Source organism: Procambarus clarkii, chromosome 35, assembly GCF_040958095.1.
Source record: "Procambarus clarkii isolate CNS0578487 chromosome 35, FALCON_Pclarkii_2.0, whole genome shotgun sequence".
In the NCBI taxonomy this organism is placed as follows: domain Eukaryota; kingdom Metazoa; phylum Arthropoda; class Malacostraca; order Decapoda; family Cambaridae; genus Procambarus; species Procambarus clarkii.
The window spans coordinates 27,225,954-27,243,869 of NC_091184.1; the positions used below are offsets into that span (position 1 = coordinate 27,225,954).

Sequence of the window (17,916 nt, forward strand, 5' to 3'; positions counted from 1 at the left end):
CTCTCTCTCTCTCTCTCTGTGTGTCTCTGTCTCTGTCTCTGTCTCTGTCTCTGTCTCTGTCTCTCTCTCTCTCTCTCTCCCCCTCTCTCTCTCTCTCTCTCTCTCTCTCTCTCTCTCTCTCTCTCTCTCTCTCTGTGTCTCTGTCTCTGTCTCTGTCTCTGTCTCTGTCTCTGTCTCTGTCTCTGTCTCTGTCTCTGTCTCTGTCTCTCTCTGTCTCTGTCTCTGTCTCTGTCTCTCTCTCTCTCTCCCCCCCCCCCCCGATAGATAAACAGAGACTAGGGGGGTGATAACACGCCAGACCTGTCCCCCGAAGCCCATATCAAGAGAATAACATCAGCGGCATATGCCAGGTTGACCATCATAAAACGGCCTTTAGAAACCTGTGTAAGGAATTATTCAGAACTTTGTATACCACATATGCCAGACGTATCATGGAGTATGCAGCTCCAGCATGGAGTTCATATCTAGTCAAGCATAAGACGAAACTGGAAAAGGTTCAAAGGTTTGCCACCAGACTAGTACCCGAACTGAGGGGGTATGAGCTACGAGGAGAGACTACGGGAATTAAATCTCACGTCGCTGGAAGACAGAAGAGTTAGGGGGGGTGGACATGATCACCACACAAAAGATTCTCAAAGGAATTGATAGGGTAGATAAAGACAGGCTATTTAACATAAGGGGCACACGCACTAAGGGGGACAGGTGGAAATTGAGTGCCCAAATGAGTCACGGAGACTAGAACTTTTTTAGTGTCAGAGTGGTTGACAAATGGAATGCATTAGGGAGTGATGTGAAGGAGGTTGACTCCATACACAGTTTGAAGTGTAGATATGATAGAGCCCAATAGGCTCAGGAACCTGTACACCAGTTGATTGACAGTTGAGAGGCGGGACCAAAGAGCCATAGCTCAACCCCCGCAAGCACAACTAGGTGAGTACAAATAGGTGAGTTCTCTCACCCTGCCCAAATTATGAGAAGGATTAAGACATAAGAACTGCTTGAGGAACCTAGTACACCACATATGTAAGACCAATCCTGGAGTATGCGGCCCCAGCATGGAGCCCGTGCCTTGTAAATCACAGGACGAAGCTGGAAAAAGTCCAAAGGTATGCCACTAGATTAGTCCCAGAACTAAGAGGCATGAGTTACGAGGAAAGGCTGCGGGAACTGCACCTCACGACACTAGAAGACATGGAGGCTGACTCCATTCACAGTTTCAAATGTAGATATGACTGAGCCCAGTAGGCTCGGGAATCTGTACACCAGTTGATTGACAGTTGAGAGGCGGGACCAAAGAGCCAAAGCTCAACCCCCGCAAGCACAAATAAGTGAGTACAAATAGGTGAGTACACGGGGGTGCTGGTGGCTGAGTGAACAACACGCTGGACACGTAATCCTGTGGACCGGGGTTCGATTCTCGGCGCCGGCGAGAAACAAAATGGACAGCTTCTTTCACCCTGATGCTCCTGTTACCTAGCAGTAAATAGATACTTGTGCGTTAGACAGCTGTTACTGGCCGCTTCCTGTGTGTGTGTGTGTGTGTGTGTGTGTGTGTGTGTGTGTGTGTGTGTGTGTGTGTGTGTGTGTGTGTGTGTGTGTGTGTGTGTGTGTGTGGAAACACATTTTTTTTTTAGTAGTTAATAAACAGTTGATTGATTGATAGTGGGGCTACCCACTCCCCCCAATATATGTACCTAAGCCATTCCACTTCACCATTGTAATCACTACTATCATCTTGTCATGGATGTTATATTGAACGCATATTTTTCTACATTATCCCTAGAAATAATCCTCAAATTTTACTATAATGTACATACTAATCTTCGTCAAATTTTCTTATGTACCTGTTAACATGTCTCAATTTTGCTAGAGATGACCTCCTTAAAATTATCTGTTAGATAATGATCGGGACTTGCCCGAAACACTATGCGTGTTAGTGGTTTTACAAGAATGTAAGAAACATCAATGCTATGTACTCTCATAAACCCAATGTATATACATTAGTTTGTAAGATCATTTTTATTTCAATATGTCTATGTAATGTTAAGAAAATATCATTTAAAGAGCACTCATCACATTGACCAGTATTCTTGTATCTTCACTAGGAGCTATGTTAAGCGCAGCACCTTATACAGATGCATATATTGGACTGTGGGGTTACAATGCCATGCTAACGGCAGGAGGCATCTCGTTCTTCATGGTGCCAACTCCAGGCGTCGTGTTAGCAGCGGTGGTGGGCGCCATTCTGGCGGCAACCGTGCAGGCAGCCTCGCTTCATATTTTCAATACGGTATGACGCGCTCTTGTAATCACATTACAGGCTTATAATAATAATAATAATAATAATAATTTTTATTTAGGCAAAGGTACATACATAAAGAGATTTTACAAAGTTTGTTGGCTTTATAGATAGGAGCTAGAATATACAATGCCTAAAGCCACTATTACGCAAAGCGTTTCGGGCAGGAAATATAAGTAATTTCGGGCTTCATATAAGTAATTTGATCAAATAATGTCCATATTTTCTTTTGTTCCCGCACTTGCAGGGTAAACTTGCGCACATCCACTGTACATTATTTTCTTGTAAACTCTCCACAATACTCCATATGCAACTCATCCCTCACAGCCATAGATGTATATTTGAAGTATTTGATGAAATATCTGTGCCCAATAATGTCACGAGTGCTGTCGGGTGTTGGGTTTGTAATATAACTTAACTGGAGGTGTTGTGATTTCTGTAAACCAATGACATTATATTACAAATCCACCATGTACAGTGAATACAAAAAAGAAGAAAGAACAATGTTAAATAATCTATAAAGGAGTAAAAAGCACAACCCCTAACCAAAACATTGACATCGTTATATACTATAAAATAGAGGAGACCACGTACATCATTACTTTGCAGAAATCCGTGGTGTAGTGGTAAGACACTCGCCTGGCGTTCCGCGAGCGCTATGTCATGGGTTCGTATCCTGGCCGGGGAGGATTTACTGGGCGCAAATCCTTAACTGTAGCCTCTGTTTAACGCAACAGTAAAATGTGTACTTGGTTGTAACAACGATTCTTCGCGGCGGGGATCGTATTCCAGGGACCATAGGATTAAGGACTTACCCGAAACGCTACGCGTACTAGTGGCTGTACAAGAATGTAACAACTCTTGTATATATCTCAAAAAAAAAAAAAAAATTGAAAACAGCCCGAAGCCAACTGAGAACCTTTTACAGCAGTTGAACGTGCAATATATGTATACCTTCCCCCACGGAAGGATGTAGCCTTCAATATAAGTACATAGGTATATCGTCGACCAATCTCACGAGGCGTTTGACCTGTCGTTTTCAATCAGGTTCCCCTAAAAATCACATGACATCACCCTATCAAGAGAAATGCTGAATAAAAATATTTGCATATTAGACAAAACCAAGATGTAAGAAGCCTATCAATTCTTAAAGGTATTCACATAAGTCGACCAACGCACCATATTCTCAAATAACGGAATTATGCCGTCACCATGAGACAAGCCTATGACATCACCCTCACAAGGGAAATGCTGAATATGAATAATACTTGTATGAACAAGTACTATTAGTGTAATGTAGTTGCAGCCAACTCTGGCTGCCTGTCCCCCGACACAATGAACTATTATTATTATTATTATTATTATTATTATTATTATTATTATTATTATTATAGGATAATCTCTCCAACTTCTCAGGTTTTCTTGTGATACATAAAATAAGGTGGTAACATCTTTTCATAATAAGTGCTAACTTCCATTCGGGATTTACACAGTTGTGCTCTACAATTATCCCATTTCACATTCATTTCAATCACCGCACCATTCATTGCAATGTTAAAGCTCTTCCAATCATTGCAGACCAGTCACTAATATTCCACTGTTGACTTACACAATCGCTCATATAAAGAAGACTATACAATAGCCTTAAAACATCATAAGATATCTGAACCTTCTACAACCCATTAATATTCACACAATACAATGTATGATTCATTACAAAGTTGCGCATATTATTTCCTTATTCTTTTATTCTCGGTTAATTCTCAATAAATACATTAACTCTAATGTTTCTTCCAGATGACAGTCCCAGTGTTGTCGTATCCATTTAATGTGGCAACGCTGCTGATCCTTGCTATCGGGGTCACCACAAACTCGCCATTCCCCTGGGTAGCTGATAAGACTTTCCCAGAGCATCATGTTTTCTTGTACATCCGCTCCCTTAGAGCACAGGTAAATTTAATTGTATTGTCTCCAAGAAAACCAATAAGCTTTGCCCAAGTTTAGGAAGACAAGGTGGTGATTTGAGAATCTAATTATGGCAAGAATATGGCAGGTGAATTAGAGAACTAACTAAAAATTCCAAGCACTCATTCCATGCAAATTGGTTAAACAACTACTGGTTAAAACGTTAAGAATATCACTTTTAGATGATAAGACAATAGTCCGAAACGCCCACTGTAAACTAACAGAGTAAATAAGACGATGCAAAGTTCAAGAATGGTGACCGTCATCCGAAAGATGATAAAGGAGAAAATATTTAAGAACATTTGTTTTTTAAATATCGTGAGTGTTGTCTTGTGTGGCAGGAATTTGGTGTAAGGAATGGAGCAACTCACTCAATTGAGCAAATTAAAAATATTTTTGAAGCAACAGCTTGGGTCGACGACCGGGCCGCGGGGACGCTAAGCCCCGGAAGCACCTCAAGGTAACCTCAAGGTTGGGTACCACAGTGAAAACAAAATGAGATATATGCTTATTATTCAATAAAGAAGTTGTGAAGTTAAGAGGAAGAAATCTGGAATTCTTAAATCAAAGGAGACGAAAACTATATGAAATAGGCTTTTCAGGAGAAACGTCTTCAATAAATCCTATTGTATCGACTGTACTACTGGGACCCATCGAAATAATATTGAAGGAATAATTTCTTTATGCTAATTAAAAAAATTATAATTATGGATTTATCCCGAGCATGACTGATTGTTCTATAACAAGCCTAATTATTTTGACGAGGATGTTTAATTGTTTCATGGCATGGCCTTTCTATAATGAATATAATGAATACTCACTCACTTGTGCTCCAAACTCACTGTACTCACTCACTTGTGCTCCAAACTCACTGTACTCACTCACTTGTGCTCCAAACTCATTGTACTCACTCACTTGTGCTCCAAACTCACTGTACTCACTCACTTGTGCTCCAAACTCACTGTACTCACTCACTTGTGCTCCAAACTCATTGTACTCACTCACTTGTGCTCCAAACTCATTGTACTCACTCACTTGTGCTCCAAACTCACTGTACTCACTCACTTGTGCTCCAAACTCACTGTACTCACTCACTTGTGCTCCAAACTCACTGTACTCACTCACTTGTGCTCCAAACTCACTGTACTCACTCACTTGTGCTTCAAATCTTGTACTGCCAACTTACCCAATATTAAATAGCCAATATTGGCCGAAACGCTATGCGTACTAGTGGCTTTAGGTATTGTATGTACTAGCTCTATCTATAAATCTAACTTTATGTTTGTAAATCTTCTATGTACGTATTTTTACCTGAATAAAAATTTGAATTTTGAATTTTGAATTTTTTGAATATAACAAACTGAACTTATGTAAGAAGCAGAAGATGTGTTAGAGGGCAAAACAATGTCTAATGGCTGCAATATTTTAACCTTAAATTTGTTAAGAGAATTATTTAAGAAACTTTATCTAGCATTTATATTTGTCAATTGTAATAAACTAAACTTTATTTATGTTTTGCAACAGAATGCAGAGGCAATTACTCAAGATCCTGAGGATCAAGGAAAACCGTTAAAAATCTTAACGGCAGAGGACAACCACTTAACTTACTGAAGATCAAGAGCGCCCACACAAGATCCTGAGGTTCAAGAGCACCCACACAAGATCCTGAGGTTCAAGAGCCCCCACACAAGATCCTGAGGTTCAAGAGCGCCCACACAAGATCCTGAGGTTCAAGAGCACCCACACAAGATCCCGAGGTTCAAGAGCACCCACACAAGATCCTGAGGTTCAAGAGCACCCATACAAGATCCTGAGGTTCAAGAGCACCCACACAAGATCCTGAGGTTCAAGAGCACCCACACAGGATCCTGAGGTTCAAGAGCACCCACACAAGATCCTGAGGTTCAAGAGCACCCACACAAGATCCTGAGGTTCAAGAGCACCCACACAAGATCCTGAGGTTCAAGAGCACCCACACAAGATCCTGAGGTTCAAGAGCACCCACACAAGATCCTGAGGTTCAAGAGCACCCACACAAGATCCTGAGGTTCAAGAGCACCCACACAGGATCCTGAGGTTCAAGAGCACCCACACAAGATCCTGAGGTTCAAGAGCACCCACACAAGATCCTGAGGTTCAAGAGCACCCACACAAGATCCCGAGGACCAAGAGCACCCACACAAGATCCTGAGGTTCAAGAGCGCCCACACAAGATCCTGAGGTTCAAGAGCGCCCACACAAGATCCTGAGTTGCTTTAACAAATTCATTACAAATAGCAGTACTAGATGATCAAATTTAGTGCTTGACATATTTGTAAATAATTTAGGCAGGATTTTCATTCGAAGGAAAACGTTATTATATTTATTTTTCTTAAAATAGAGGAAGGTAGCCTATGTCTCGCCTATGACCAACATAGGCGAGACTAGAAATTTTGTTTCATGTATTGCAAAAGATGTTTAATTATTAAGATGTCCAGTCGTTTCTGATATATAATAGCAAACAGATTCAGAAGCTTAACTCTTAACTTTAGTTTCTAACATATGTAGATATGGCTAGACAGAGGAAGTGCACAACCGTAAAACATCATGATTTTACTTAATTTACCTGATTTACATAAGGGCCACTAACACTAGTGGCCTCGACGATGACAGGAAGCCGGCGGCTTCTGACCGGGAAATCAGCCGTGTTGTGCATGAATGCGGGTTCTTGAGGTTATATTGAGATAATTTCGGGGCGTCCCCGCGGCCCGGTCCTCGACCAGGCCTCTACCCCCAGGAAGCAGCCCGTGACAGCTGACTAACTCCCAGGTACCTATTTACTGCTAGGTAACAGGAGCATCAGGGTGAAAGAAACTCTGCCCATATGTTTCCGCCTCCACCGGGGATCGAACCCGGAACCTCAGGACTACGAATCCGAAGCGCTGTCCATTCAGCTGTTAGGGTTAGTGGAATGTGCTCTCTTGATTTCTGTTTGTCCTAGCTGTGAATGGACAATGTGAATTATAGTGTAATGTGTGAACTATTGTATAATATGTAATCTATTTAAAATGTGAACTATAGTATAATGTGTTATCTATGAGTGAAAAGTAATATTATTTATGAACTATAGCATATTGTGTGAACTATAACTTTATTTAACTGTAATATACCGTGTGAATTGTAGTATAATGTATGAAGCATTGTATAATACATGAACTTCTAGTAAAATATGCGAACTGTAATGCATTTTGTAAACTATATTGAATATTATACAAAGACTTTATCATGTAACATTTTATGTTGCCAAATAAAATACTCAAGAGGCTTTATTTTTCTTTATTATGCATCCCATACCCATCCCGTGGGCGGTGGTGTAAAGGATTACAGAGGCACATAATCGGTTCAGGAACTGAACCCTCTAGTTCGTTTAGCTAAGCAAATAACAATCTTTTGACGTTAGTTACAAAATTATTAATGTTATATATACATGTACATATACATACGTATACATATATACATACACATACATATTTAATCACACACAAATACACACATCAATCATCTTTTGTGTCACAAGTGATTCAACAAGAGGCTCACAACAGTCACTATACAAGGCACTTTACATCTATGATGAGTCACACAGTTACTAGTCTTGCTGCACACCCACCCAACTGGGCGGCAGCTTTACAGTCATGTGCTCCACACCCACCCAACTGGGCGGCAGCTTTACAGTCATGTGCTCCACACCCACCCAACTGGGCGGCAGCTTTACAGTCATGTGCTCCACACCCACCCAACTGGGCGGCAGCTTTACAGTCATGTGCTCCACACCCACCCAACTGGGCGGCAGCTTTACAGTCATGTGCTCCACACCCACCCAATTGGGCGGCAGCTTTACAGTCATGTGCTCCACACCCACCCAACTGGGCGGCAGCTTTACAGTCATGTGCTCCACACCCACCCAACTGGGCGGCAGCTTTACAGTCATGTGCATACATTACCTACAATAAGCAAATTTTGGATACTTCGCTAAGATTTCGGGCAGCACATCATTATGAATGAAGTACTTACACATTTCTTGGACACTATTGATGGTGTTATCTCTAAATTCCGCGATTTTTTCACATTCCATTCCATTATATAATGACGCAAAATATGCGAATAGTTTTGCTGACAAGAGTTTACATTTAGTCAAATCTACATCAAATGTTACAAATTCCTAGAGGTACTTGAAGCCAAGTCTAAGCCTAGCAGTGGTAACATCCAGAAGTCTGCTAACCTTATTGGATGACCCATAGACGTGCGGTACTTCCTGCATAATAGAATGATGATAGATGTCGTAGTAGGTGGAGTAACTGGTGTGAATTTCACTTTGCCTCAAGTCTCCGAAATTGTTTATACAATGGACCCGATTACCTCGTGAAATGTAAAAATAACTTTTATGACAAGCGTCGAAACGATTCAGTACTCAAATCAATTATGATATTAGTACTGAAATGAAATTAGGCATTCTTAAACAGTGATGAACCACAATGATAGGCGTCTCATCCTAGAGCAACTAGCTTTTTTCATGTCGGGGAGACTTGTTGAAATGGATTAGGGGCTATTTGAGTGACAGAACTGCCGCAGTTATCTATAAGAGGGTTAAGAGTACCCATAATGCCTCCTTTGAATTGGGCACACCTCAGGGAGGAGTCCTCAGTCCTACGCTTTTCAGTGTGCTGATGCATAGACTATAAAAATAATAATAATAATAATAATAATAATAATTTTTATTTAGGTAAGGTACATACATAAAGAGATTTTACAAAGTTTGTTGGCTTTATAGATAGAGCTAGTACATACAATGCCTAAAGCCACTATTACGCAAAGCGTTTCGGGCAGCAAGAGGCTATTAGTTTCCTCTCACCGACTTCTCTTCAGGCTCGCCCTGAAGTCAATGTCAAAGACTGTACCTCTTTCAAGCAGTTTAAGATGAAGCTAAGTACTACCTAATTAACTCCACGTAACCCACCTTACCCCTAAATGTCAACCCATGCCTTACTATTTTTAAACAATGCTGTTTGCTAACCAATTTGTAAATTGGCTATTTTCTACCATGTTCCCCCCTTTTTTATCTTTTATTTTTTTTCAACTCAATTTATACTTTAAGCTCAATTACTATTAAGTTTTAATCTAAGTGTTTTTTCTCCCACCTCACCTTGCACTAGCTCTCCACATATGTCAGTTGCTTAATTTAGAACCTGTACTTGAGGTCGAGGTCGTTGTGCAGTCCCCGTGGTGTAGTGGTAAGACACTCGCCTGGCGTTCCGCGAGCGCTATGTCATGGGTTCGTATCCTGGCCGGGGAGGATTTACTGGGCGCAATTCCTTAACTGTAGCCTCTGTTTAACGCAACAGTAAAATGTGTACCTGGATGAAAAAACGATTCTTCGCGGCGGGGATCGTATTCCAGGGACCTGCCCGAAACGCTACGCGTACTAGTGGCTGTACAAGAATGTAACAACTCTTGTATATATCTCAAAAAAATCTCGAACCCATTGTTGATGTGACGACTTATATTGAATTTTGTAACTAGCTCATCAAGATTGTAACTTGCTTAGCTAAATGAATTGTGGGGGTTCAGTCCCTGAGCCCATTATGTGCCTCTGTAACCCTTTCCGCTACCGCCCACAAGATGGGTATGGGGTGCATAATAAATGAACTAAACTAAAAAAAAAAAAAAACTCACCTTGCCCGAAATGCTATGCGTACTAGTGTCTTTAGGTATTGTACAGTACTAGCTCTATCTATAAATCCAACATTATGTTTGTAAAACAACTATGTATGTACTTTCCTGAATAAAATTCTGTTATCATTTTTTTGTCTATAAATTTTGCAAGTATTTACCTCCTTAAAATTTTCTTAGATTAAGGACCTGCCCGAAACGCTGCGCGTGCTAGTGGCTTTACAAGACTGTAATTACCATATTTGTATCCTCACATTCCTTATGTACATTCTTGTATATGCATAAATAAATAAATAAATAAATCAATAAATAAATCAATAAATAAATAAAATTGACTTTACTTTAGCCGTCAGGAAGGGGGATAGGCATGTATTCCTCACGGGCCGCCTCTGGAGTTAAGCGACGACTAGTAAACCAAAACAAACATGGCATCTGCTCTGGAGCATTTCGTTAATAACGTGACGTCGCTGTCTTCACAAGGTTAGTATGGCATTTATGTTGCACTTCCTTTATTTTGTTTCATAATGGTTACTGTTGCCTTGTTTTATTTTATTTTCCTTGGTTACGTTTTATGTATTTGTACCGGTAACACCAAGGGAATGTTTGTTCATCGACTTTGTTTAGCAGTTTTCCGGCAAATTGTTTCCTAATTGTCTGTTAGGTATTTCGAGGTGCTCCTGGACCAACGATTGACCATTCCCAGGATGCAACTCATAAGTTACCTAAGATGAGTATCTATTTGCAGCTATGTAAACAGATGCATCAAGTGAAGAGTATGTGGTTATCCTGAGGTTATCTTGAGTTGATTTCGGGGCTTTAGTGTCCCCTTGGCCCGGTCCTCGACCAGGCCTCCACCCCCAGGAAGCAGCCCGTGACAGCTGACTAACACCCAGGTACCTATTTACTGCTAGGTAACAGGGGCATAGGGTGAAAGAAACTCTGCCCATCGTTTCTCGCCGACGCCCGGGATCGAACCTCGGACCACAGGATCACGTGTCCAGCGTGCTGTCCGCTCGGCCGGTTGGCTCCCGGCTACCGGTGATGTGTATCATATTATACACAGTTTGATACATTATATCTTGCAATAATCCTCAAATTATGCTGAAATGTACCTGTGGATTACCTTTAAATTTACTTTAATGTACCTATTTTTATTTGTCAAATTTCTTACACAATGTTCTTTTTGTACTTTCTTTCAATGTATTTTTTTTTTAATTTTGCTAGAAATTACCTTCTTAAAATTATATGTTAGATTAAGGATCTTCCTGAAACGCTATGCGTGCTAGTGGTTTTACAAGAATGTAAAAAAAAAAAATTCAAGTCTGTACGCTCATGAACCCAATGTACCTTCTTGTATATAAATAAATAAAATAATAAATGAAAATAAATAAGAGTAGGGGTGACATAGGCACAATCAGAGAACAAAACTTTGGGGAGTGGTTTATTTGTTTGCACCCATCTCTTTTTTTTTTTGATGAAGAAAGAGTTGGTGGGCTTCCGGTGGGGTCCTTTGGCGATTGATGCTTGGTTGGTTTGGCTGAACGTGCATCATGTTTTGTGTTGCATGGCGGCTCTTCACTGCTGCCTGTATGCCATTGATTCTGCAGGCGATGAGTCACAATAACGTGGCTGAAGTATGTTGACCAGACCACACACTAGAAATTGAAGGGACGATGACGTTTCGGTCCGTCCTGGACAATCACAATCGACTTGAGAATGGTCCAGGACGGACCGAAACGTCATCGTCCCTTCAATTTCTAGTGTGTGGTCTGGTCGCCATTGATTCTGTTTTGGTGGATACCTTGTTGGTTGATCACACTTTCCTTGATTCCTCGTTCCAAGCCTCACATTTCTCAGGTGGTCCACAGTGTCCTAAAGCCTAGCCAGTCTGTGGTTCACCCTCAGGTCCACGATGTTCATAAAAGCAGTATGCAACTTTAGCTGCTGTCTGCTCTAATATGTTGTGGGCAGACATTTAGGTTTAAGGATTTTGGCATTGTAATGAGGATGCTGGTGGTCTAGTGTTTGATTAATGTTCATGGCCCTTTCTGTCATGTGTGTGACTTTAGGCTGTGTTGCCCGCCCTGGTTTCTCATCTTCGTCTTAGAGTGCCTGGTGCCTCTCATCCTTCCTGGTTAGTCCCTTTTTTGTTCTTTGTAGTTAGATTAGCTTCAGGGAGCCAAAAGGGGCTCCCTCCAGAAATCTAGCATTGAATGTAATGAAAAGTCAATTTCTGGTGGAGCCCAGGTGGCTTCCTTCCTTCTCTACTTCTTGCCAGCCCTACTCCCTGCCCTCAGGTAGTTTATGAAGTTTATTTGCTTCTCAAGTCCAGAGTTGACTTTGGGAGCTGGCTGGGAACCAGGACTAGGGTGCCTGGTGAGGGTAATTGGTACTAACAAGTTTTGAGTTTCTTTGAGTGAATCCCTTGTTCCGTGTGACTCGTTTGCATAGTTGTTTGACTGTTTTTATGGCTTGTTCTGGCTCTGGTTTCTGGTAGGCCAAACAGAACTATCAATGGCTGATGTGACCTGGCTTACATGTATGAAGCAGTCTTAGTAAGGTAACTTCAGGGAGCCAATGGGGCTCCTCCAGCAATTGGTATATCATTACATGCAATGCTGGGTTTTTAGAAATAATGTTGTAGATCTATGGAGGAAATTACAAATTTATATCATAGAAACAAGGTCATAGGAAAGTTTAGTACATAGGTTGAGTAAGTATGAGGAAGAGTGAATGATTATATATGAATAGGATTACCTTGCAGTTACCTTGTGTAGATTTCAGAGGTCAAAGTCCCTGTGGCCCGGTCTGTGACCAGGCCTACTGGTGAGCTGGGTGCTGCCTTTTATGGGCCCAATAGGTCTTCTGTAAGCTGTTTTTTTATTTTATGTTCTTAATATCATATTATAATAATTCATTGTGTCAGGGGGACAGGAAGCCAGAGTGTATTCATACACAGTAGACTTATATTAAGGCCCCCCAAGACTGAATTACTGACCCTGCCCAGAATGCAACACCCACAACAAGCAGACTAATTCCTGAGTACCTACTTACTGCTAGGTGAATAGAGGCATTAGGTGAAAGAAAATGTGCTCCACCATTTCTGTCCCGCCCGGGATTCGAACCCGGAATTCTTGATTGTGCGTCGAGAACGAACCCCACTGTACTACCGGACCCTTTATTATACTCAGTACGTTATGACTGTGTATTATTCCATATAATAAATGATCTAACAGTCTCCGTGGTGTAGTGGTAAGACACTCGCCTGGCGTTCCGCGAGCGCTATGTCATGGGTTCGTATCCTGGCCGGGGAGGATTTACTGGGCGCAATTCCTTAACTGTAGCCTCTGTTTAACGCAACAGTAAAATGTGTACTTGGATGAAAAAACGATTCTTCGCGGCAGGGGATCGTATTCCAGGGACCATAGGATTAAGGACTTGCCCGAAACGCTACGCGTACTAGTGGCTGTACAAGAATGTAACAACTCTTGTATATATCTCAAAAAAAAAATATAATGTATGACATATTATGTCATAGTACCATATATTATAATATCCTGGTCCAGATAGTGCAGTACTGTACCTCATGGATTTGTATCATAATACTGTTAATACAGTATTATGTATTACAAGTCAAGTATTACAAGTTATTATTATGTATTATTATGTATTTTGTATCAAAATAACAACTCAGTGCCCCATGGACTAGTATCAAAATAACACTGGTTCAGTATCACTGGACCACTTGGGTCATTATTTATTTATTTATGTATTTTTATTTATTTTATATATATACAATAGTTCTTGCATTCTTATACAGCATGAATAGTGTTTCAAGCAAGTCCTTAATCCTAATTTTCACACACACACACACACATTCCAGGAAACAGGCCATAGCAGCTGTCTAACTCCTAGGTACCTATTTACTTCTAGGTGAACACATGCATCAGGTTAAAAGAAACTCTGCCCATTTGTTTCCACCTCCACTGGGAATCGAACCTGGACCCTTACGACTATGAACCCCGATCACTGTCCAATCAGCCGTCAGGCCCCAGTATCATACAGTAGTGATCACAGGTCTACTGAGGTGCATGTGTTACTGGTCAATGACTAGCATATGTTCATCAGTGAGCTGAACTTTATTTTTAGTGCAATACATTTCACATAAGACTTGTCATTTTACTATCTTGAAATCTCTTGTCAACATGTTTTCAGGAAACTATGGAGAGGTTGTGAAGTATGTGAGCAAGAGCACCGAAGTTTTAGCCAAAAATGTGGCTCATCTGGATACTGTCCTTGCAACACTGCAACCACAGAACCACTCTCTGGGGGTAATGGCAGTGCTCTGTGTTAGGCTGCAGAATACTACTCATACTGATGCAAATATTGATACCCTGCATGCCACTGTTGCAGAGTTCATTAGTGTTTGTGCTGAAGAACAGATCAAGTATGCACCTGATATGAGTAAGTTTTTAAGTTTTGTTTGACCTTTGGAAAAGATTTAATTATTTTGTAAACTTCCCATATGTGTAAATATTGTCTACATGCTTGACCATGTATTATCAACATCATGTCTGTTTATTCGTTATCTTCTAACTCGTGCATTTTGATCACCAGATATCTACCAGCCATTATTTTCTGGGAGGGCTCCTATTGGTAGCTCTTTGGTGCTTGCTGCCTGGCAAGCCCCATCCCAGACTCTTAAACACTGCATTGTGCACACTGTGATATCATAGGAAGAGGGGTGTGCACACCAGCATATCACGCTTGTTAGTATATAGTAACATTCAAAACTTCCACGGGTACATGGGGCTCACATCCTGTTCCTCAGGACTGCAATAAACAGAGGCCATCTTGAAAAAAAAAAATTATCTGCATCCCTCCTGGCTGTGAGAGCCTCATTAATGCCAGAGTGACCAAGGCTGGTGCATGCAGCTGGAGCTCACAGCACAGCTGCACAGGTCGGGGCCACAGCACTACTTGATAATGATGAACAAAATAAGTACAGTAACTGAAATTATTTTGTGATGATAGTGTCATAGATGATCCTAACTGTAATAAAAATTATGTACAAGGTTCATATACTAGTGAACACAATGCTAGTTATTATGTTCACAGCAGGAGGTTATCTTGAGGTTATCTTGAGATGATTTCGGGGCTTTTTAGTGTCCCCGCGGCCCGGTCCTCGACCAGGCCTCCACCCCCAGGAAGCAGCCCGTGACAGCTGACTAACACCCAGGTACCTATTTTACTGCTAGGTAACAGGGGCATAGGGTGAAAGAAACTCTGCCCATTGTTTCTCGCCGGCGCCTGGGATCGAACCCAGGACCACAGGATCACAAATCCAGCGTGCTGTCCGCTCGGCCGACCGGCTCCCCAGACTGGCTCCTCCCCAGGAGGCAGACATTCACAGCACACAGTCAAGGTTGATGAATCTATGCATCATTCAACAAGACCTCATGTTCCTTTAAAAAATAATCGTGTGGAAAATTATTCATATTCATAATTTAGTGACAGGAATCTGATAATAATAGCAGTGCTCGTAGTAATAATAATGATCATAGTATATTTCTGGGTATTTTGCTGCGTCAGGTGATGTCGTCTGCTGGCTTCAGCTGGTTGTAGTGTGTAACTATACTGTGCTAAGATTTCATTACCACACACACCAGAATTATTTAGTGGTTCATTATGGTTTATAAAAATGGATTATATATATATATATATACTGTATACTGTATATATATAATATATGTATAGGTATAGGTGTATATACTGTAATGTATTAACAGCAAAAGCACCATTTTCTGTGGGGAGCCCTGTCTGCTCCCTGAAGCTATCCAAACTGATATAGTGCTTTATTATTTTGGGGTCATCAGTCACAGGAGTCCTTTGCCTACTGGAGAGAGATGCAGGGTGCAATAACCTATGAACACTTTTCATTTAAAGTACTGTATGTCATACTTGTCTTTGACCAGGAAAGGCACCCAGAAAGACAGGCAAAGCAAACTAGTCTAGTGAAAATTGGTATCTACCTTACCTTGAGGTTACCTTGAGGTGCTTCCGGGGCTTAACGTCCCCGTGGCCCGGTCGTCGACCAGGCCTCCTGGTTGCTACTACGTCCAGAATGAGCAAAAGAACTCCCCAGAAAGAAAACAAGCAAGCAATACTTCATGCAACTAGCACTCCTGCTCGCTAGCACTACCCCTTCCTTCCCCCGCCTTTGGGAACTGATGTGCTATCGGTCAGATTGTCACCTCTGTCCTTAAAGTCCTGTGACTTTTCCAGCTGTGTGTGTGGTGTGTTGGTCAGGTGTCTTAGAGTACAGGAGCTGCATGTAGGTAGCGGGGGAGGGTGCGGGATGGGGGTGGGGGGGGGGTGAAGGATGCGGGGAGGGGAAGGAGATGGAGGTAGCGTGGAGGGACCGGGGGTGACCAGCACCTGTGTTAGTCCTAGCTGGTTCACTCATGCCACCAACTGCTTACCACCCACCCACTCTAGGGCTGGTGTTTCTAAAAGATTTTCTTTCCTGTTCCCATCCTTCCCCCCCCCCTTTGTGGGGGATGGCAGGCAAGTGGGACAGCTTCCCTGTCCCACTTGCCTGCCATCCATTTGGTCCCCCCACCATCCATCCATCCATCCAGTTCCCCCAACATGCATCCAGCTCCCCCACCATCCATCCTGTCCCCTCCCCCTCACCATCCATCCATCCAGTCCCCTCCCCTCACCATCCATCCAGTCCCCTCTCCCCCACCATCCATCCAGTCCCTTCTCCCCACCATTCATCCACCCATCCAGTCCCCTCGCCATCCAGTCCCCTCACCAGCCAGTCCCCTCACTATCCATTCATCCATCCAGTCCTCTCACCATTCATCCTGTTCCCCCCATCATCCATCCAGTTCCCTAACCATCCATCCATCCAGTCCCCTCACCATCCATCCATCTAGCCCCCTCACCATCCATCCATCTAGCCCCCTCACCATCCATCCAGTCCTCACCATCCATCCAACTATCCAGTCCCCTCACTATCCATCCAACTATCCAGTCCCCTCACCATCCATCCAGTCCCTTCACCATCCACCCAACTATCCAGCTTGATTGTGGCTCAGTTGGCGACCTGGTAAAGATATATAGGAAGTTGGAGTGATTTTACCTGTGGGCAGGCTCGATTGTGGGACCCGAGTTGCCGTGTCAACCGACACGATATATAAGGAAGCCTTGGGGGTCAAGTTTTCTTCACTTGCTACAGGTGCAAGGCCAGGTATAGGGAAGGAACCCAAGCCCATAGAGGATTGAGGTGCTCCCGGGGTGTTCATTTGTGCTTAGTGGAAGAGGGGGGGGGGGGAGCTGAGACCCACTACATACCTTTACCTTACCTTGAGGTGCTTCCGGGGCTTAGCGTCCCCGCGGAATATATCAGTTCGGATAGTTTCAGGGATCCGACTGGGCTCCCCACAGAAAACATAACTCGATCACTGTTTATATAGGACAGGCATAAATCTAGGTATTTATTTCTGTTTGTAGGTTAATATAGTGCAACTATAGATCAGTTGCACTAACATCACACTTTATTAAACTTTATGAAAGAGTGATTAGGAATCAAATCTTTAGTTCTGTGGAAAACTTTGAACTTCACAACCCAGGTCAACATGGATTTAAAGAGGGAAGATCCTTTCTCTCTCAGTTACTAAATAACTATGACAAAATCATAGAGGCTGTTGAAGAAAAACAAAATGTAGATGTTGTATACACAGACTTTGCAAAGGCATTTGATAAGTGTGACCATGTAGTGATAGCTCATAAAATGAGATCAACAGGAATAATGGGTAAAGTGGTCAACAGGAATAATGGGTAAAGTGGGACATTGGATTTTAAATTTTCTGTCAAACAGAATGTCAAATTTTCTGTTAAATTCTTTAGATGAATTTTATTAAATTATTTGCAGGTGT

The 17,916-nt window shown here is 42.0% G+C and overlaps 2 protein-coding genes across 5 annotated transcripts in view; both read left to right on the forward strand.

The window, feature by feature from the left end:
* LOC123768513 (urea transporter 1) overlaps positions 1 to 7,572 on the forward strand; it is an 81,238-nt gene extending 73,666 nt beyond the window's left edge. For all 4 annotated transcript variants that reach the window (XM_045759151.2, XM_069336198.1, XM_069336200.1 and 1 more), the window contains 3 exons: positions 2,106 to 2,290; positions 4,097 to 4,249; positions 5,789 to 7,572. In XM_045759151.2, coding sequence (XP_045615107.1) covers positions 2,106 to 2,290; positions 4,097 to 4,249; positions 5,789 to 5,875 — 425 coding nt within the window. In that variant the 3' untranslated portion in view covers positions 5,876 to 7,572. The remainder of the gene's footprint in view (positions 1 to 2,105; positions 2,291 to 4,096; positions 4,250 to 5,788) is intronic.
* A 2,722-nt stretch (positions 7,573 to 10,294) lies between these two features.
* CSN3 (COP9 signalosome subunit 3) overlaps positions 10,295 to 17,916 on the forward strand; it is a 49,959-nt gene continuing 42,337 nt past the window's right edge. The window contains exons 1-2 of the mRNA XM_045759152.2: positions 10,295 to 10,450; positions 14,186 to 14,434. Of these exons, the coding sequence (XP_045615108.1) occupies positions 10,396 to 10,450; positions 14,186 to 14,434 (304 nt within the window). The 5' untranslated portion in view covers positions 10,295 to 10,395. The remainder of the gene's footprint in view (positions 10,451 to 14,185; positions 14,435 to 17,916) is intronic.